The sequence below is a fragment of the Trichogramma pretiosum genome, unplaced genomic scaffold (assembly GCF_000599845.2).
Source record: "Trichogramma pretiosum strain Unisexual culture from Peru unplaced genomic scaffold, Tpre_2.0 scaffold39, whole genome shotgun sequence".
NCBI classification, from domain to species: domain Eukaryota; kingdom Metazoa; phylum Arthropoda; class Insecta; order Hymenoptera; family Trichogrammatidae; genus Trichogramma; species Trichogramma pretiosum.
Window position 1 is genome coordinate 83723 of NW_019640828.1, and position 21766 is coordinate 105488.

The following is a 21766-nucleotide window of genomic DNA, read 5'->3' on the forward strand; positions in this document are numbered from 1 at the left end:
GAGTGTCGAGCGGGCTGTGGTACTAATGAAACCGCAGCTCACGTCATTCAGGGCTGTCACCGCACTCATGGAGGCCGAATACTGCGACACGATGCAATTTGCCGTATCGCAGTCAGTAGCCTCCGGCAGTTGGGATGGAGTGTCCGGCAGGAGCCGCACTTTCATACCAGAGAAGGCTTGCGGAAGCCAGATATCGTCGCTGTAAAGGATCAGGTTGTCAAGGTGATCGATGCGCAAGTCATCAGCGCTTCATCGTCCCTTGACGACTCGCACCGTCGGAAAGTCGCTAAATATGATACCCCTGACATTCGTCATCAGGTCGCCAGTGAGTATGGGGTCGAGAACGATAACATCTCGTTCTCTTCGATCACGATCTCCTGGCGGGGTATCTGGTCCGCTGCTTCCGCCGCGAGTCTGTGCGAACTCGGATTGAGCAAATGTTTGGATTCCATCACGTTTAGAGCTCTCCGTGGTTCGTACATGAATTGGCTCCGGTGGAATAAAATGACCACGCACATCAGTGGTTATACAGGTATTAACTCTGCAGGTCGAAGAGAAGGCATAGGGTAGCCTTGACATCATCTCGCGCACATCTTTTGGAGAACGTGGTCTCCCACCATCTAAGACGGCACCACGAAATAAAGCCGCGTCCGAGCACTTCCATCGCTCGGGCAGATAGAGTTTTAGTGGGTATTCCCTCACCGACGCAAATCGGTTGAGGGCGAGTCCCACACACGGGGAGGTTCGGGGTTGACTTCAACTCCAACCTCCTTACGGTGCGTAACGCATTTCTCTATCTAAAAAAAAAAAAAAAAAAAAAAAAAAATGTGCGAGTAAACACTGGTAACTTACAAATCTCTTTGCGCACATTTCATATAATTAATCTTTGAAAACTTCATGGAATTTCTGTATGTGCTTAAGTAAAGTTGATTTGTTTTCAAATTTCTTCTTGCACTTGTTACATGAGAAATTTCCAAAATCTTTATGTGCCAATTTTCGGTGCGTTATCAATCTTAATTTTTTCACAAATTTCTTTTCGCACTGATCACTTGCAAAATCGTTGTGGATTTTGTGTTCTTATATTTGATGGCTACTCAAATGTTTTTTCGCACTTGTCATAAGCCTAATTTTTTTTCGTTTCGAATTGTGTCTCGGTGTGTTATTATACTTGATTCCAGACAATGTATGCAAAAACAATAAAATATGTTTAAGTATGACTCTCATCGATTCATGCATTCATATACTACCAGTCAGTAACATTTAAAACCTTTTTATTGCAATCAAAACTGATAACAGTTATCAATAGGCGTTATTGTTCATTGTTAAACATCTAATGAGAATTACGGCAAAATTTCAGAAAAAAAACATCATATTTCAATCAAAACCGATGAAAGAAGACGATGGGTGCTATTGTCATTGTTAAATATTTTGTGAAAAGCCCAATGAGATGTGTGAAATTTCAAAAGTTCTTTCATTGTTTAAATTTTATTGCAATTATTCACGCTCGTATTTTCTAATTTTATTTGCACTTTATTTTTGAAGAATCTTACCGTTTGACAAAAATTGAATCGAAAAAAATATATAAATAGTTGACGATCGTTGGAAGTAAAGCGACTCCGAAGCTTTGATGGTGCAGATCAAAGCCTGTGTTGAGTCGTATCAGTTTTGATATATAACGCTCGATCAAAATGTTGACAAAATCGTTGCTGTGTTTGTTTTTGGGACTGCTCATGAGTTGTGCAGTGAGCGATGGTAAGTTTTTTCGTCTTTTATAAGCACCAACTCGCCTCAATAATCATACATACTTTTCTCCCAAAAAATTACAGTATCAGCGAGAATAGTGCAGAGAATAGTCGGCGGACATCACGCTCAACCGGGAAGATTCAAGCATCAAGTGTCTCTCGAAAGCTGGGACTACTACTCTGGCACTACTGGCTGCGCTCTTCATTTTTGCGGCGGCAGCATACTCGACGAGAGACACATTCTGACGGCCGCCCACTGCGTCGCTGACCATTCCAGTTTCAACTTCGCCAGGATCACCATCGTGGCCGGTACGAGGGATCTGCGCAACAAGAGCTCCGGCATCTATCGCGACGTGGATCGCATCTACCTGCCGCCCACTTACTTCTTGAACGCTCCCCAAGAGGAAAATGACGATATAGCACTTTTGAGGGTGAGTCGAGGGCGATGTAAAAGTTAGATCGTGATTTTAATTAAACAATAATTTAATTATTTATTTCGAGAATAGAGAGCACTCGATGAAAAGATCGCCCCAAAAAAATTGTCGGAAAAAATTCCCAAATATTCTTTAGTCAATTCCGTAGCTCTTCGTTTTTCGAGTTAAAAATTCTGAACGTTTTTTTTTTCATCTCTTCGTGTTCCGACTTTATTTTCTTCAATATAAACAACGATACTTTCAGTTTAGGTATCGAGAACGCGATATTTGCATGAAAACCGTGAGATTTCAAATTTTTTCTTTTTGGAAAATCAAAAAATTAAATAAATTATTTTTATAGCCAAGCGTGCCATAAATGTGAACTTATGCCACGCAGTGCTATAAAATGTTGTACGATACTCGTGCCATGGAAACACTTTTCAGTGTAAAAAGTGTTACTTATGGCACTTGTATCGTAAAGAACTATTTATGCACGTTTTTTTTGGATAAAATCAAGTATAACTTTTGACCCAATTATTTTTCCGATAAGAGACCTGATTTTGAAAAGACATTGAATTTTACATTAGAATTGTTTATTCGCATATTTTTTTACCCTAATTTCATCAAAAATACAGTGGCCGAAAAAAATGTCGAAAAAACGTTCTCATGCGACTCGATGGATTAAAGCACTTGAATCCGTTGACGAGAAACTCATCGATTTGACATTAAATTATCTTACATTTGACAATAGTTGAGACGCCCGCTGCCTCTCGGCACCGATGAAAGAATACGAGCAGTCAATTTACCCAAGTTCGATCAGTACAAGCCGCCGGCTAAGCGCCTCGCCACCATGAGTGGCTTTGGAATTTATTCTCAAGATAAGCAAGGGGGCCAGGTAGTTTTTGGAAAAATGAGTCCACGTTTGAAGTACATCGTCGGAAGGATCAACGAATCGAATGATCCCCCCTGCACGGAGAAACAAGTCTGCGTCCAAACCGTAACAGATCAGGGGCCGTGCAAGGTACATCGATCGAATCTATTTATTTTTCTTATCTTGCTGGAATTCGAATTACACGCAAATGATCGTTTGAATTCAAGGGTGACAGTGGCGGTCCACTCACCGACGAATCGACCAACACGCTGATCGGTGTCGCCAGCACGAAGACTCGTGAATTGTGCGGAACGGTGACCAAATACACCAGAGTCTCGGAATATCTGGATTTCATCAACAAAGCCATGGCAGGCATGGAATACAACGGGAATCTTTTCAAATACATTGAATATAAAGATTTTAAGCAAGAAGGAATTATCGAAAAAGTACCGTATTGCCATCAAGTCGCGGAAGAAGAAGAATAATGTATTTGTAGATTTTAATTTCTTAAGATTTGTTCCAAATTTATAATGCAAATCAATTTATAAATATTTCGATTTTCTTTACGTATTTAAAAAAAAAAAAATTGTACTAACAATCATGTTTTTAACAATCATATTTTGCGCAAATCAATCTTTCCAGCGATGGTTATAATTCTTTGGGTTCAAGTTTTTTTGGGTGAGAGAATAATTCGAGCATTAGTCAACAATTTTTTAAATTCGTTGTTTTTTGTAAATTTAATTTAAGTCTGACAAGTATTTGTTATATGAGCTAAAAACTAAAAATGTTTAAAATAATAAGGGTCTAAGATTGCACTAAGCAAGTAACTAGAAAAGGTGAGAGAGAAAATAAAAACGAACTGCAGATTTCATTGATCAACAAAAATACTCATATTTTTTTCTAACTAATAGATAGATAAAACAAAGCGAACAATTAAGTATCGGTGATTCAGTGCCAACCCACTGCCAAGAGCATAGTCATGTACGCGAACGAACTCTTCATTATCTAATATTTAGCAAAAAAAAAAAATAAAAAAACAAGATTATCGTTCATACGAGAGGAAATTATTACATCAACTTTTAAAAGGCAATATCTACTCACACGCATGAACGTTACCAAATTCATGAAGCAAAATTTACCAGCCGTAAGTCTCAGCGGATACTTGAGCTGTATGAGAATCGGAATGAAGCATTTCGCATAGCGCGCGGGTAAATCGTACCACGCGGAATCGTAAACGGCTTGGCTGATGTTCGTACTCTGTGGAAGAAAAAAAAATTAAGAAATTAAAAAAGAAACGAAGCCTGAGTCGGTATTCGATAAAATAATTTTTGATTAGAGGCAAAAAGGGATGTATTCTGATCTTTACACAACTCATGAGTACTTCGCAGGCGACGCAGTCGATTAACGCGTGAAACACCATCGTGACCAGAGCCCCGACCTGAGCGAACAGCGTCGTCAATCGGATGCTCTCGCTGCCAAACGACTGTCGGCAGGCAAAGTTTATTATTTTTCTCCAAAAAATAGGTAATTAAAAAATTATTAAGTAGCTGTAACAAAATAGCCATATGAGCTAGATTTGAATATATAAGTCTGGTAACGTGTTTAGGGGTGGCTCTCATCTAGCGCCTCTAAAATGACGTGTTTTTCGTATTTTTTTTTCACGGAAGGAAGTGAATAATGCAGTGCAAGTTTTTTGGTACTTATAAAATATGTTTTTAACTATATATAAAACTTTTTTCAGACCAAAATATCGAATTATGTATCCCCAAGCCGCGTTTAAAGGAGGTCGTGTTAAAAGAAGATACCTCAACGGGAGCCAAGCTAGCGCCTTGAGTTTTTGTCCGAATCTAAAAATCTGAAGTTCCTCTTAAACTAGATGACATTTGCTGGAGCTTGAACCTAAATAATTGCAAAAAAATTAAAAACTAATAAAATGGCGGACTTCGGGGAAAAAATTTTTTTTGCCCTTTTTAGGCTCTAAAAAATATAATGAAAAAATTAAAAATTGTATAGATTCAAGCTCCAGACAATTAAATTAGCTTCAAATTAAAAACAAGCGTATCTCTAAATGTAGTACTTTTTGAAATATCTTGACTCCCGATTCTGAAAGCATAGTTTTGAGAAAAACGTGTTTGAAGTTTTAGAAAGTAAATGTACGTACATACATGCATCGTTCGCTCGTAAAAAGACGAGATTTTTCGAGATTTTTCGTCAAATTCAGCCAAAAAAAATCGAAAATTTGCATTTTTATGAATGAAAATAATTTTAAAGCATATACTAATTCATACGGTTGGATTCGTCACAAAAAATCCTAAATTTTGGTAGTGTCAAAAATTTTCGAAGATTTTTTCTGTTCATTTTTAAACGTTGCAAAGTCGATTTTTGGATTTTCAAGCGAAAAAAAAATCAAAAAAGTACATTTTTATCGATGAAAACGAAGTCGTAGAGCAAAACTGACTACGGCATTCGATTCTACAGACAAAAATACGTAAGAAAATGTATTGTCGATATTATTTTTGCTCTCGAAACACAGTTTGAAATAAATTGAATGGTTGACCGATTTTGCTCCTATTTTGGACCACGTTTTTAAACTTCAAAAATCGATCGACACCGGTTCCCGACACTTTTTTTAGGTTCTGAACCCGGCTTTCTTTTCGTAAAGACTTGAACTTTCAGAATCGCCATGACGTATATGCGATTTGGAACATTTTTGCAAAAGCGAACCACCCTAATAAGTATGTTAAAAATAATATTTGGCTCGCATTTTAAAAATTTTCGACCAGTTATAAATCACTTGAAATGAACATTAAAATCACTTTGAACTTCCACCAATAGATGGCGAGTACCTCTGTATCTGTGAATCTGCAAGTGGTAAATTCGAAATAATTGTATAAGTCAAATCACAGTTAGAAATTTCAGGGTTTCTGACGGCGATAAAAAATTCTGAGCAAAAATCGACTCGTATTTCGATATCTCTCGCTCGATCTCGATTTTAAAAAAATTCCGATTGCTCACGCCTATCAGTTCGAGTCCCACGAAGCAGACGACGAGTGGCATGCAGATGAGCTTCGTCAGGAGCAATTGGTTGAAGATCCTCTCGATCGTCCGCACGAGTCTAAAAAAAAAATACAAGACGTATAGGAGCTTCGCATCGATCAATTACCGGCGCGTCGTCGTCGACCACGACTCGATCACACCTTATGATTCTCACGTGCTCGCGTATCGACGCTCCCAAAGCACGAAAAAATTCCTCCTCCCGGGCGATCCCGATGAGCGCGAGGCCGGCCATCCTCTCGGCCAGCACTCGGCATCGGGCGCTCGCGTGAAACGTCAGCGCGGCGAAAAAGTTGTCCGTCGCCGCGATCGTCATGCCGACGATGCAGCCGCCGAGCATCTGCGCGGCGTAGCACAGCTCGTAGTAGGGCGACCGCAGGTAATCGCCCGGATAGACCGACTGCAGGGGCAGATGAATCCTGCGCCGGCCGACCTGGTCCGTGCGATTGTTGATCAGCCGGAAGCTGAGACCGAGAAAGGGGGTGACGACGAAGCAGAGCACGGCGAAGATCGTGATGAAGCAGCCCGAGAGCGTGAAGGTGCGCCCGTAGCCGGCGTAGCGCAGCATCGTGAGGCGCTCGCCGGGGCTTCGTTGGACGTCGCGCAGCCAGTCGAGCTCGATGATCTTGGTGATCCTTGCAACCGCTGTGTGTATTTCGTACGGGTTCGCATTAAATTTTGCATTGAATAAATGAAATATAATTTAATTAAATGCAATGAACGTTAATTTCTCTTCTTTGAGCATCGTATTTTCAGAGACCATTTTTAGCTGCGCTCATAAATTATCAAATCGTTTTTTTATATTGTCGAAAATTCTATTTTGGTCGAATATTTATTCAAAATAGGCCATCTAGTATTCGACAACCTGCAAAAAAATTTAAAAATTTCCAGGTAAAAATATTCAATTCATGTTTTAAGAACATGTTTATGTATAATGCTATGCTAAAGTCAGCGTCTCTTTGTGCTTCAAAATTTTTAAGCTGAGTAAGTATATAGTTTCGAAAGGTTACGTTTGTTGTTATCAAAAGGTATTTCAAAAAAAAAAAATATTTTTAACGATAGGCATACTTCTAATAAGTGGTCGAGTCAATTATTAGCAATTTTACCATGTATGATGGAATAATAATCAAAAAATTATGCGTTCCTGCAAGTTAGGAGATACGACACCTCTTGATGAAGACCTAAACTAAAGCTTTACAAAAAGTTTCGAATGTAGATGGCGTCCTTCGATCCATAAATGAAGATTTCAAGTTGGCACTATAGATATTGGACGCAGCACGTACTATCAAATACTGCACTGAAACGGCGAACGAGTGAACCGCACTCAAACTGCTGTGGCGCTGCTATATATAACTAAACATCATCGTGTGTAAACAGTCTCTCCACCAATCAGAGCGGGCCTTGCTCGAATTATGACGAGACGATAAACTCGAGAACGTGCGAGTATCCGCGAATAGGTCGTCGCGAGTAAGAAGCTCTCCGTTCGCCATTACAGTGTTATTTTGTCAGCGTTATACTCGAAACAATTTCACGAGGTTACGACAAACGTACAGTCGCGATTCGACCAGAGAAAGTAGAGCATCATGACGGCACAGACGCACGGATTGACGGTGGTGAGATTATCGATGACGAGGGTGAAGTCGTCGTAGATCCTGCTGAGGGCGTACATCTGCGGCGCGATCAGGCCCCCCACCAGCAGGACGATCATGCCGGGAATCACGAGGACGTTCGTGGACATGAACGAGCTGTTGCTGTTGCTGTCGTCGTTGGGCCGTTTTTTCGGCCACACGCCCATTAGACCGAAGACGAAACGATTCAGGCCGAACGCCCATTCGAAATCTGTCGAAATTATTACACGATTTTTCTATATACCTATCGATATATACGATTCGAGTGTTTGGAAATTTTTCGGGAGAACCTTGACGATTTCTACGTTGAATATCGCTTGCTCGTGGATCTTTCGTCATGTCGATGAGGAGAGAGAGAAAAAATTTAAGAGTGTTTCTTTTACGCTGTGGTTCGATATAAGTACATAATGAAGGCTTGCGCGAGGGGAGCGAGGGGAGCGAGGGGAGCGAGGGGTGGTGACAACTTGATCGAAACTGCCATTATCTCAATGCGATAATTCGACAGTCAATTATTTATGATTATTGTTTTCTTATAGACAAATGCGCGCGACAACTATCTGTTCTATTATTTCTTGCTTTTTCTCTCTTTTTTTGCATTATAATACCGTCGATGCATTTATCGCTGTAAACAATGTGTATCGTTATGGTAAATTCGATATTTTTGAAAATGGTTGAAAAAATCAATGAGCCCAAAAACATTACTTACATTTTCGTAACTCACCAAGCGATTAAATATCAAAATGAAATAATTAATTCAATTACGTTGGGCGTTAATTTTTCATTACTTCTCAAGCTCTACAGTCTCTTGGAAACTTTGAAACTTTGTGATACCTGCCCTACAAACTAATTTACAGTAAGTATATAACGTAAGATGCGTTCGTTCGAATTTGCATAATTGTTTTATGCGAGCCGTCATAATTAATCATTCAACGGCGCCATGAATAAATTTTAGTCGGGAAGTCGTAATGCTTAATTCAAAGTTTCTTCGCTATCGTAATCATGAAAATTACATCAGGTCGTGCACGGGTCGGTCGAGTTCTTCGTAAACTACATTTCGTCGTAGTCCGATTGGGGAAGCAAACTATAAACCATAAAATCCCAAGTTAATCCAATGGCTCGTACGTAAGTTCAGAAAAAAACTATTCGTCATTTTTTCCGAAAACATTTTTTACGATCGAACACGATTTGCCATGTAGAAAACGCAGCAGGAAAATCGGCAAAGAGGCCTCAAGTGGCCTGCCGATGCATCAGATCAACGATTTCCTCGATAAGCATTTTTACGGCTTTAAAAGGTATCTGGAATTGGCGGGCTTCTGGCTGGACCAGAGTCCCCACGTCAAGTCGGCGGCCAAGGTGTGGTTCAGCGTCGTTTTCGTCTTCATCGCTGCCGCGGAAGTAAGCGCGGGTGCCCTAGTTTTTTTTTTCTCTCGAAATTTTCCAGTCGATAAATGACATCAACTGTTCAATTGTACGCAGTTTTAAAAAATTTTGAATTCCAAGCAAATAGTCTCATAACTTGACAGGGCTGATTTATTTTTTTTTAAATAAGCAAAAATGGAATTACACGCACGAAGATTAATAATTGTAATAATGCGAAAATGAACATAAGAGTTTCAGTTCTATAATCAAACTTAAAAAGTTTGCTTGAAAATTAACGCTTTAATAATGATTTATGTTTTGCTTTAGTTGCTCAAAAAATGTATGAATATTTAATCAAAATTAAAGCCATCCGTTACCGCTAGATGGTGAGTGCACATTTATGGTCAAATCTCAAAATAAAATTCCGTTTCGTTAACAAAAAAAGGTGAAATTTTTTTTGCGTGCCCAGCGGCCCTGACCCCCGCAAATTGTTCATAGGACCTCCAGAAGTGAAAAAAAACGCGTGAACATGAAATTTGACAATAGTTAAATTTTTTTGGGGCACTTTTGTGTTTTAGACTCCGAAAAGTCATCTTTTCACGCAAATACGACTTATTGCTCGATTTCTAAGTCGTTGAAAAACTATTAAAACTCATCTAAAAATTTTAACTGACCACTGTATTCGATAGGAAATTTCCTCAGCTTTCCGATGGTACTATTTGATTTTCGGAAATATCCAATTTCCACCGCGAAAATCGCCATCAAACATTGAGGGCTAAATATGTCGAAAAATTCAGTAAGGAAAAAGTGAACTTTTTGGATCATTTTCGATTTTTCCTTGAGAAAATGAAATTTTTTGGAAAATCTAACTGCACCATGAGAAAGCTGAGGAAATTTCCTATCGAAAGCATAACTTCATTTATTTTTTGAGCCGTAAGTCGTATTTGCGTGAAAAGATGACTTTTCGGAGTCTAAAACACAAAAGTGCCCCAAAAAAATTTAACTATTGTCAAATTTCATGTTTACGCGTTTTTTTTCACTTCTGGAGGTCCTATGAACAATTTGCGGGGGTCAGGGCCGCTGGGCACGCAAAAAAAATTTCACCTTTTTTTGTTAACGAAACGGAATTTCATTTTGAGATTTGACCTTATCTGTAAATCTGCAAGCGGTAGAGCAATAGTAATTGTATAAGTAAGAGCACGGCATTTTACCTGCCTCGTACTTCCCGAACCTTTGTGTTATGATGTTCTTTAATCATTTACATATTAAAAGTGAATTCAAAATTGATCGAAAATAGATCGAACTTGACTGACCAAAAAAGTGGGACAGATACCTTGCTCAGTTTATAATAATAATAATAAAACTCTGTGCGCAGTTTGCAGGCCTGTATCGCGCGAGGCACGACATGACCGTGGAGACGGCGTCCGACTCGATGTTCGAGACGTCGACGGTACTGTGCACCGGCCTGCTCTACGTCCTCTTCCAGCCGATTCTGAAGAGAATGAAGGGCTTTTTAGACACTGTGGTGACCGATTGCCAGAGTATACTCGACTCCGAGGAGGCCGACGTGTTCATGGATTTCGCCATGTTCTACTACAAATTGGCCATGATCTACCTCGGTTCGTAAGCCGTCGTACCTCGACCAATTAAAAGTAAAATTTGATTAAAATTTTACAGAAATTCGTGAAAATTGTGAATTAGATATAGGGGAGAGCGGGGCAAGTGTAACTTGCGGGGTAATACGACTTCTTGTTTTTTTCAATGATAATGATTTTTTAAATAAATTTTTTCCCCACTTATTGTTGAAATATACTTGTAACTATCGATTGCATGCAAAAACGACGCAAAAAAAGTTTATTTTATTAATTTTAACTCGAAACAAAAATACGCTAAAATTATTACAAAAATTTCTTATTTCACACTTCTGTATCTTTTTTGATAATGATTTTTATGCTACCGCTTTTTTTTCATAAGAACAGTCATGTCTTCCCGATGAAAAGGCTTTTTTCAAAATTTCATTAAACGCAATATTTTATGAAATATTTAATTTTTAAAAACATGTCTTAATGGGGCAAGAGTAGCGCCTGAAGCGGGGCATTAGTGTCGCGGTACGCCAGGCATTGCGACGATTCGTGACGGCGGTCTGCTGACTTTTCGTTCAAACTTAACCTCATTTTACCGTGTTGTTGTTTTGCTCGTCGCCGATCGCAATTATTAACTCAATACAAAAACGATTAATTTCACAATGATAGTATGAAATTCAATGCCTTTTTCGAATCCGGGTTCAGATTTAGGATTAAAAACGTAGTAAAAAAGCTATGAATATCTAAACAAAACAAGCAGTAAAAATTTCTGCAAAACTTAAACTGAAAATGATTTTCAAAGTTTTACGATGAAAAATTCCATAAATATGATCAAAGTTTGTCATAGTGTAATTGTATCTCAGAAATTTTCACAGACTTTCAAATTAGCTTTTTCTAGCAAAACGGCATTCCCGAAGTTAATTGTTTATACAAAAAAATCCAATTATTTTTTATCGCAAAAACGATTGATTTGAGTAATAAATAGAACGAATAAGTTGTATAATTAATTAAAAAACATCCGTAAATTTTTTCAATATTTTTGGAGAAGATTGTTTATTTCCCGAAATTACGGAAAATCTAATTTTCTAAGGTCATCTCAGAAAATTTCGAGGATTATCCTCTAAACTCGATTTTTTTCGAATAAAAAATTTTTTGAATATTTTAGAGATTTTGTGTTGTAAAAATTTGAATCATAGCTAAAAATTTACACTTACATGTTTATGTATTCAACTTTTTTCATAATTTTTCAGTTCATAAACAAATTACGTCTATTAACAATGTGCGCGCAGACAGTATCAAGCATGAGCAACCTACTTCTCTAGTGCGCTCTTCTTGCCCCGCACCCCAGTTACTCTTACCCACGCTGGGGCAAGAAGCACTGATTTCAACGCTTCCTTTATTTTGGTTGTCATTTAATTAATATGCAAAAATTATGACTTTTGACTATTGCATTGTATTCATTGACTTCTCATCTTGATATTGGTCTGTTTAAATTTTCATTTATTCTTATTACAAACTTTATATTGAGCATTTTAGTTAGGTGAGTCTACGTGCCCCGCTTTCCCCTACTGTATCAATGAAATACAGAGTTTTTAAATTTAGTTTTTCGAGGTCTTGGAGGAATCAAATTTGAAATAGAGAGGTTTCTGTAAAAAAAAATAATTAAATATTAATTATTGCCATTAGACGCATTGTGTTGATATTAATTTTTGTCAAAAAACAAGGTAACTTTGGATTGCTCTTTTTCTTTTATAATCGTTCATGAACTGAACTGAACCATTAATTAGACTAAAATTATTTCACAAGCCGAAGTTAATAGTTATTAGCGTCTCTTTAAACAAGAATTGTCTCAATTTTCATGAAATTGGGGAGGTTTATAAATTGCATAGGCTCGACCGTACACGTATGCATAATGCTTACGATCGACGAATCTGTTCGCAATGACGCAGGTTTATTCATGGTCATCATACCGGCGGCCATCGTCTATCCCGTCGCAGTGCCCTACCTGCTGAATTACCTCGTGCAGGGCAACGCCAGCTTCGAGCCGATCGTCATCACCCAGGCGTACGCGGGCTTCGAGAACGAGGACCATCTGCTCGCGCTGCTCTTCATTCTGATCAACTACGCCGTGGCCATGACGCTGTGCATCAACGCCTGCACCGGAGCCTTCATATTCATGATCATCTTCATCGTCGGCAAATTCAAAGTGCTCGGGTACGATGTAATTTAATTTTGCGAAAATCTGCGACTAGTTATGGTTTTTTTTTTGTTTTGTGCCAGGTGTCGATTGGACAAGCTGCACGCGAGACTCGACGACGACCGACTGGTCTATTCCAGGGTCAAGCGCAACGAGGATCTGTTCTATCGGCACATCGCGGAGCTGATCAAAGATCACGCCTCTTGTTACGAGTACGATTTTTATACCGCGGAAAAATCTTGGTTCAGTTATCGAATCGACCATATGAAAATCGCATCTTTTTTTCTTTTACTCGCAGTGTCTTGGATCAAATCGCGGCCTTGAGCGGCAACATACTGTTCATCGCCTTGGGCTTGGCTCTGTTCGATCTCACCGTCTCCGGTGCCATGGTCACATTTAAACACATACACACACATATATGCAATTACAGACGAAAGAAAACAATGTGAAAATAATTAATCTTCTTTCTTTTTCATTTTCGCGTCGTCGCGCGCGAGCGCAGATCATCATTCAGTTCGACAAGAATCGCGAGCACTGCCTGAAAATGGGCGCGTCGGCCTGCAGCGCCCTGCTGACGGGATTCGTCATGTGCTTCGTCGGCCAAGTGGTGACCGACTCGAGCGACGAGATTTTCGACAAAGCGTACCTTCTCCTTTTTTTGCTATCAAATTTATTCAACTATATCACTTGCGTCGATCATTTTACATTCAACCCTTTGTTTTTTTTTTTTTTTTTTTTTTTTTTTTTTTTTTTTTTTTTTTTTTTTTTTTTTTTTTTTTTTTTTTTTTTTTTTTTTTTTTTTTTTTTTTTTTTTTTTTTTTTTTTTTTTTTTTTTTTTTTTTTTTTTTTTTTTTTTTTTTTTTTTTTTTTTTTTTTTTTTTTTTTTTTTTTTTTTTTTTTTTTTTTTTTTTTTTTTTTTTTTTTTTTTTTTTTTTTTTTTTTTTTTTTTTTTTTTTTTTTTTTTTTTTTTTTTTTTTTTTTTTTTTTTTTTTTTTTTTTTGTCTTCAAGATACACCAGCGGATGGTACAAGCTGCCGAAGAGAACGCGCAAATTGATTTTTTTCATGATTATGCGATCGACCGAATCGAGCGGCATCATGGCTGGATTCGTGAAGCTCAATTACGAGACCTACAACTGGGTGAGCAACAGCTATTTGATAACACGCTTTCGCGTCGTTGTTCAATAAATTTTATTTTTAATTCTTAGATCGTCAGCAATTCGCTATCGTACATAACCGTGATGATATCGCTGGTGTAGAGCGATGCTTTTTCAAGACGATATTTCGAGAAAATATTCGTCGGTGTTGTTTTACACGAGCTTCATCGAATAAAAAATTGTAATACTTATGATAGATATTATGCAGAATTGATAGTTTTCTTTTATTTATCTCATCTTGCCGAAAAGTGATGCATGCAAGTTTCAATAATCTATATAGCTTCTCGTTTCATATAAAAGTTAAATTCACTGAGTGAATTCATGTTCCACGGTCTAGTTAAAGATAAATCCCCTGAAAATTTTTTTATAAATTAGTCGCGTGTCAGTTAAAGTTCGGAAAAATCAAATGGCATACCACGTATCTTTGAAGATCGTAAGTTGATATCGTTTCCTCGAGCTTTTATCCAAAATTTTACGATACTAAGTTTAGAGAGAAAATGCATTTTGTGACCTTTCGATTCCAATAATTGTGCCACCTCAATGATGCTTCAACTGAGACGGTAGCACTTCGATTCGAGCAACGATAAATTCCAACTAAACATTCTATCCATGTTCAGACTACCCAGACTCGCACAATGTGCCTCGTGCACGAGTCATTTCACGAAGCTGACGTCGAACCAAGGTACCACGAGCTGCGTAGAAGTGTCTCCGTAACAATCACGACTTTTTAAAAGCATTTGAACTGAACCCTCCGTTGATCGTCGTTAAACGCAAATGAAAGTAACAGAGATGTTATCGCATACATATACGTCAATTTTGTGTAAACTCGATGTTGTCTGTTGGGACTTTTTTTCTAATTACTAAGATTTAGTGGACTAAAACAAAATATTCATCGAAGAAATCGATGCCAAGTTACATTATTTGAAATATTTCTTTCAAATATTGTTAGGATAATAATAGATGTATCAGAAGATAAATCGATACTTTAATTGTAAATAATATGATCCTAAACTATTTTGGCATATTCCCACGGTACACTGTTTATGTTTATAGTAAAATCAAATTAGTTTGACTTTTGTTTTTCCCGATTAAACAAGCTATGATACCGAAAGATAAATTTCACTCATTAAATTTCCGTGGTACTAAATAGAAGAATTCAACGTTTAATTTGAGCACCAAAATGGATAAAAGTGAGAAGAAATCCGAGGAAAATATCTCGGAACATAATATCAGTGAACACAACATTATTGTTTCCGATGACAAACAATACATTTGTGATATTGACCAGAAGACATTTACACTGGAATCAAGCATGATAACGCAGCGAGACACAATTCATGATGAACAAAAAAATTATGTTTGCGACAAGTGCGAAAATAAATTCGAGTTTCGGAGTCATTTGAGTAGACATCAAATATCAGAACACAAAAGCCACAAAGATTTTGCATGTGACCAATGTAAAAAGAAATTTGTGAAAAAATCGAGTTTGCTTATGCACCAAAAATTAGTGCACAAAAATCCCAAAGATTTCACATGTGACAAGTGCGAGAGGAAGTTTGAAAACAAATCAACGTTACTCAAGCACAAAAAAATATTCCACGAAGTTTTTAAGGATTACTTATGTGAAATGTGCGCCAAGAGATTCGGAAATAAACAGAGTTTGCTTTTGCATATAAAATCAGTACACGACGGACACAAGAAGATAATTGGAATAAAAACAGATTTGATCAAGCACCAAAATATAGTTCGTAAAGGTTGTAAAGATTTCACACTCGACAAGTGCGAGAAGAAATTAGGAGGTCAAAGCAATTTAATTAAACACCAAATAAAAACATATGAGAGCCGTAAAAAGTTCGTTTGCGATAAGTGCGAAAAAATATTCAGACATAAATCTAGTTTGCTCTACCACCAAAACACAATACACGAAGGTCGAAAAGATTTCGCATGCGACAAGTGTGGGAAGAAATTTGCAAGTAAACAGCATTTAATATCTCATCAAAAAACAGTCCATGAAGGTCGCAAAGATTTCACATGCGACAAGTGCGAGAAGAAATTTGGATATAAATGGCTTTTGCTTAAGCACCAAAAAATGGTCCACGAAGGTCGTGAAGACTACGCGTGCGAAAAGTGCGAAAAGAAATTTGGGTTTAAAAGCAAGTTGATTATGCACCAAAAAACAGTACATGAATGTCGCAAAGATTTCACATGTGACAAGTGCCAAAAGAAATTCGGGTGGAAATATAGTTTGCTCCTCCACCAGAAGACAGTACACGAAGGTCGGAAAGATTATGCTTGCGATAAGTGCCAAAAAAAATTCGGACGTGAAAGATATTTGCTTTCGCACAAAAAGTCAGTCCATGAAGGTTGCAAAGACTATGTATGCGACAAGTGTGAACAGAAATTTACACAAAAACACAGTTTGCTCGTCCACCAAAGAACAATACACGAAGGTCGCAAAGATTTTGTATGTGACAAATGTGAAAAGAAATTTGGAAAAAAATCACATTTGCTCGACCATCAAAAAACTGTTCACGAAGGTCGGAGAGATTACGTTTGTGATAAGTGTGAGAAGAAATTAACAAACAAATCAAATTTGCTTTACCACCAAATATCAATACATGGAGTTCGCAAAGATATCACATGCGACATGTGCGAGAAAAATTTTGGAAAAAAAAGGAATTTGCTCTTGCATATAAAAACAGTCCATGAAGGTCGCAAAGATCACGCATGTGATAAGTGCGAGAAAAAATTCGGGCTTAAAGGTAATTTGCTCACCCACCAAAAGACAGTACACGAAAGTCGCAAAGATTACGCATGCAACAAGTGCGAAAAGAAATTTGGATACAAAGGTATTATGATTCAGCACCAAAGGACTGTACACGAAGGTCGGAAAGATTATTCATGCGACAAATGTGAAAAGAAATTTGGAAAAAAATCACATTTGCTCAACCATCACAAAATAGTTCACGAAGGTCGCAAAGACTATGCATGCAACACGTGCGAGAAACGATTTGGAACTAAAACGTATTTGCTTTTGCACCAAAGGACCGTACACGAAGGTCGCAAAGATTACATATGTGACAAATGCGAAAAGAAGTTTGGAAAACAATGTAATTTGACTAGACACAAAAAAATAGTCCACAGTGGTCGGAAAGATTTTGCATCCGACACCTGCGAAAAAAAGTGTTGACTTGAACAAAATTTGCTTTTTCACCAAAAATCAGCCCATGCGGGTCGAAAAGATTACGCTGGCGACAAATACAAGAGGAAATTTGTAACAAAATCATATTTGCTCGACCGAAAAAATAGTTTATGAAGTTCGCACCGATTTTGCACGCGACATTTGGGAAAAAAAATTTGGGAGATCAAGCAATTTGAGAAGACACCAAAAAAATAGCTCACGAAGGTCGCCAAGACTATTGGGACGCTTAATTTGGACGTTAACAGCAATTGCTTAAACACCATAGGAAAATACGTGAAGGATGTAAAGATTAAACGTGCCACAATTGCGAGAAAAAATACTGATTGACTATTGTAAATATGTATAGATACTTATCTATATAAAATTTTTAACTGCATAGTTTTATGTCGATGAATAAAAATTGTGCCGAAATTTTTGTATCTTACCTGAACCTCAGGTGTTTAACTATCTTTACTTACGCTGTCTTTATGGTGTTCTATTTTCGAAACAGACGAATATCAATAACTACTATTTGTTAATTTTTGGCCACTGATCCTGTATTTATTCATGCAACGATCAGCTAAAAGTTTTTCTCACGTCTTGTTTGGAACTTTGAATGAAGCGTGATTATTTTTTAATAAACACTCGCTAATGATACGTGACCCTGATTTAATAAAATATGCATTAATGAAGTTTTTTGATAAATTTAGTAAAAGTTCTGATTATGATTGTTTTATCCGTTTCTTAGTTTTTGTTCTATAAATCCAAAATTGTACATTTACGCTTAAGAGAGCATTCTAGTTTACAACTGTTATAAATCGATATTTTTTGATGAATATTGAATTGTTTACATGGTGAACTGACTTGATTGAAACAAGTCGTCTTAGTATTTACTCGCCTTTCTTACTTCTACAATTTGAAGCTTTAGGTTCGGCCGCCAGGTGGCGCAGCGTTGGAAAAGAGACGTACTCGCAAGAGATAAACCATTCTTCAGGGTACTAGTATAAACCTGAATCTAAAGTGGCATGTAACTCGCTTGAAATAATATCATCAATGTAAATAATTTCATAAACTAGCCACAGCAAGGCTACAGCAAATATGTATCAACAATTACGGCTAGTGGAAACATGGGCGCCTACATTATCTACAAAAACTTCATACATTGATTTAAGTCGTGCTGATCACGCAAATGTATTACACCATCATAATAAAAACATATATAAAAACAAAAAAAACAGTGGGATGTAACATTATTCGATTAAATCCATTTTTAGTCAGTCAAAAAAGATGCTGCAAATACATGTTATTTAATGCTAATTTGTTCGAAACTAAAAACGAAAGAACTCGCAACAAACACCAAGTTTGAGCAGCTCTTTCTTGCAGACATGCAGCACAGCACATTGATTGTCGTTTTTTGTTTAACCTCTTTTCGATTTCTCATTCTAGATATATTGGAAGCAATCAATTTTCTGGATTTACAAGCTAAATAATAACTTTATCAGTTGTCGTTCAATTTTTCAAAATATTTGCATTCAATGGTTGTTCATTCAATGACGAAAACGTAGAATCAAAGAAACTGTAAAGATTAAGGTGGCTTGTCAGTAATCATAACAATTATAGTAAATTGAGGCGTATGTCTCTCTCTCGCATTAGGCAGGCAACCGCTCGCACTATTCGAAATCAATGATTTTACGCACATTTTGTGTAATTACTCATTAGTTAGTTCGATAAGGGGTAATTTTTAACATACCAGTCGAAAGGTAGTGACTTGAAGCATAAAATACTCGTTTTTGGTCAAGATCTGTTGTTTAATAAAAAATTTATGGCGTAAAATGTATGAAATTATGATGGCCTCCCATAAGGGCCCATATTAAATTTGTTATTTTCAATGGCTTCGTTCTCAAAAATTAGTTTGATAACCATAATGCTTAAATTTCTACATTTCTTCATAAACATCTGTTGTCGACCCGTTTTACTGATGAGCCACCTTAAAAGAAGCTTGAGGTCTGTTGTAAATTAAGCTGTAGGTACAAGAATAGATGTACTTATATAATTTGCAAAAAAACATTAGGTTAATATAGCAATACGAAATCTATCAAAATCAATTATACGCTTTATCAAATTACAAATTATAATTCTGTTGATAAATATTATGAGGAATCGGATAATTCTTATTTTTATTTTTCGATCATTACCAATCCTTATCTCATACGTTTATCGTTCATTCACGATTATTCATTCATGATAATATATAATTGTTTGCTACTTTTAGCCGGCTCGATCGAGCGATTCCGAGTCACGAGAATTTGCTTGGACTATAAACTACGAGAGAGCCTTTTAATTGTTTTTCAGCCTTTCCGAGACTCTCGTAATTGAATTATCTTGTTTTTTCCAAACCTGTCTCGAATAAATTCGAATCGTTTGAATTTTTAATTATTTTTTTCAGGTGAGGCTCGGATCAATGGAAATAATTCGACTTTTAAATTTAATAAAACCTTAATTTCTCGTCGATTAGTTTGATAAAAGGTTACTTACTCGAAAAATTAGCGAAACGAAGAATTCGAGGTCACGACGTATGATAATAGTAACATTTTCCAAACGATTCGTACCCGAAAAAGATTATTAGTTTAAAATGTTTACTTTTCCACCAAATGACGTATAAAAACAAAATTTTTTTTATCCAAGTTGATCTCCGTTGACAAGTCGTCATTTTTTCCATCATTCAAGATACTTTATGCCTGTCAGATTGGAAGTTTTAAAGTTTTCATAAACTATACGATTACTCATAGAAACGTAAATACTTGAAAAAATTTGAGAAATGAAATACAGTTCGACTCGTAAATATGGGTCAGGTTCTTCTTCATCATCTTCTTCTTCTTCACAAATTTCAAAAACTCGAAACGAGTAAAAATACACTACGTTAAATATTGACCCGACGATGTACGCACGTACATAGTTTGTATATATCATACGCAAACTCGGTAAGCTCGCGTAATATCGATCTCGTACATAATCACTCGATGTTCGTATTCGTTCGTTGGCGTTATTACGACGATACAATTAAAAAAAACAATTTTGTTGTTAATCGATCGATTTTTTTCAGTCGGTTTAATTTTATATAATTGATATACGTAACGACCCGAAAATCAATCCCGACTCTAAAAATGACACTTGCGTACGCGATGGATTATTAAAAATGACAACGTAAATAGCGTAAAATGACATTTATTAGCCGTGAAAACGACGTTTTCCTGTGCTCTGGGCGTGCCAAAGTTCCCACGCAATTTTCCCCGCGCCTCGCTCGCATTGTCGAAGACCTCGAGCGAGGTGCAGCAACATCAGCTCTTGTGATTATTATATTTCGGCTCTTTCATTGAGCTCCGCTGATATTATATATACACGCCCCTTGAATGAATTTTCACGCGGTGGATTTTTGGCCGCGAGCTCAGTTTTGACAAAAAAGATCAAAGAGAAATATGGATTATCGACGCGTTGTAAGACAAATTGTTGAAGCCAAAAAAACAAAAACTCCTCTAAACTCGACGGTGATCACTTCCGGGCACCGAAAACGACCCGTGTGTACCAACCAACTTCTACGGTGTATAATATACCGGGTACGGCCGGTGCAGGAGAAAATAGATGCGCCGAGTATGTAACGCACTCGCAGCCGCACACGCGTTCCGCGTGTTTTAATTTTAGACGCCGCTTTTAAAAGTAAACGAGCAAAATTGATGGTTATCAAAAGGTACATTATTGCGGAGAGAGAGAGAGAGAGAGAGAGTGACCGGAGTATTGTTAGAAATTATATTTTTGCCGGCGCGGCTATTTATTATGCTCTCGCTCGTGGCTCGTAGCAGCACGTAGCATGATTTACGAGGTAGTCGCTCGAGACATTTTTGAAAATATATATACGCGCTACCTGCTGCTCTCGTGCCTAATTGTTCGAGCGGCGCATTTTCATTTAGGCATATAATATTATCGTAAAAACCAGAAAAACGTTAACTCGAACGTAAGCGCATAGCGATAATACCGCGCGGCTATTAAATACCGTACGCGCGCGAGTAATTTGCCACCGTCGATTAAAATCCAATCGTCCCCAGCCAAGCGAGTAATTCGTACAACACGTATTTGTACAACGAATTAATCACGAGTATCGGTGCGGACTGAATTTTCGAAAATCGAGAGACACCTCCGCGATAAAATTATGTATCTCGTATGTGTATACGCGACCGACGATGATCACGATGACGATGATTAACGATGCTTTAATTATTTCACGTACGAGTAGCGATATATATGGGTAAGGCTCAGAATTTTTTAAATAAACCTGCGCTCGTATGTCACCGATCTCGACGCGCTTTTGGTATGTTATAGTACATGGCAAAAAAGACCCAAAACCAAAATTTTAGACCCCCTCCCCCCTCCTACCCCCCACTTCCGGTATAAACGTCCATTTTCTATCTATATTTTTTCTGAAGGCCTGAAGCAATTAAAAAATCTGAAAAAATTCACAAAAATACTTTTCAACAATCCAAACAACCTTGAATTTTTTCAGATTTTTTGAGTGCTTCAGGCCTTCAGA

The 21766-nt window shown here is 37.3% G+C and overlaps 2 protein-coding genes across 2 annotated transcripts; one reads left to right on the forward strand and one right to left on the reverse strand.

The window, feature by feature from the left end:
• Positions 1-1688: 1688 nt before the first annotated feature.
• On the forward strand, positions 1689-3511 carry LOC106659473 (chymotrypsin-1-like). Its single transcript, XM_014382047.1, has 4 exons — positions 1689-1752; positions 1827-2173; positions 2907-3176; positions 3254-3511. The coding sequence occupies exons 1-4, from the start codon at positions 1689-1691 to the stop codon at positions 3509-3511; spliced, it is 939 nt and encodes a 312-aa protein (XP_014237533.1).
• Positions 3512-4161: 650 nt separating this feature from the next.
• On the reverse strand, positions 4162-8047 carry LOC106659474. The gene is made up of 6 exons (XM_023463323.1): positions 8014-8047; positions 7632-7919; positions 6224-6725; positions 6042-6141; positions 4398-4509; positions 4162-4283 (listed from the first exon to the last, which is right to left on the reverse strand). Exons 1-6 carry the CDS (start codon positions 8045-8047, stop codon positions 4162-4164), a joined length of 1158 nt encoding a protein of 385 aa, XP_023319091.1.
• Positions 8048-21766: the final 13719 nt, after the last annotated feature.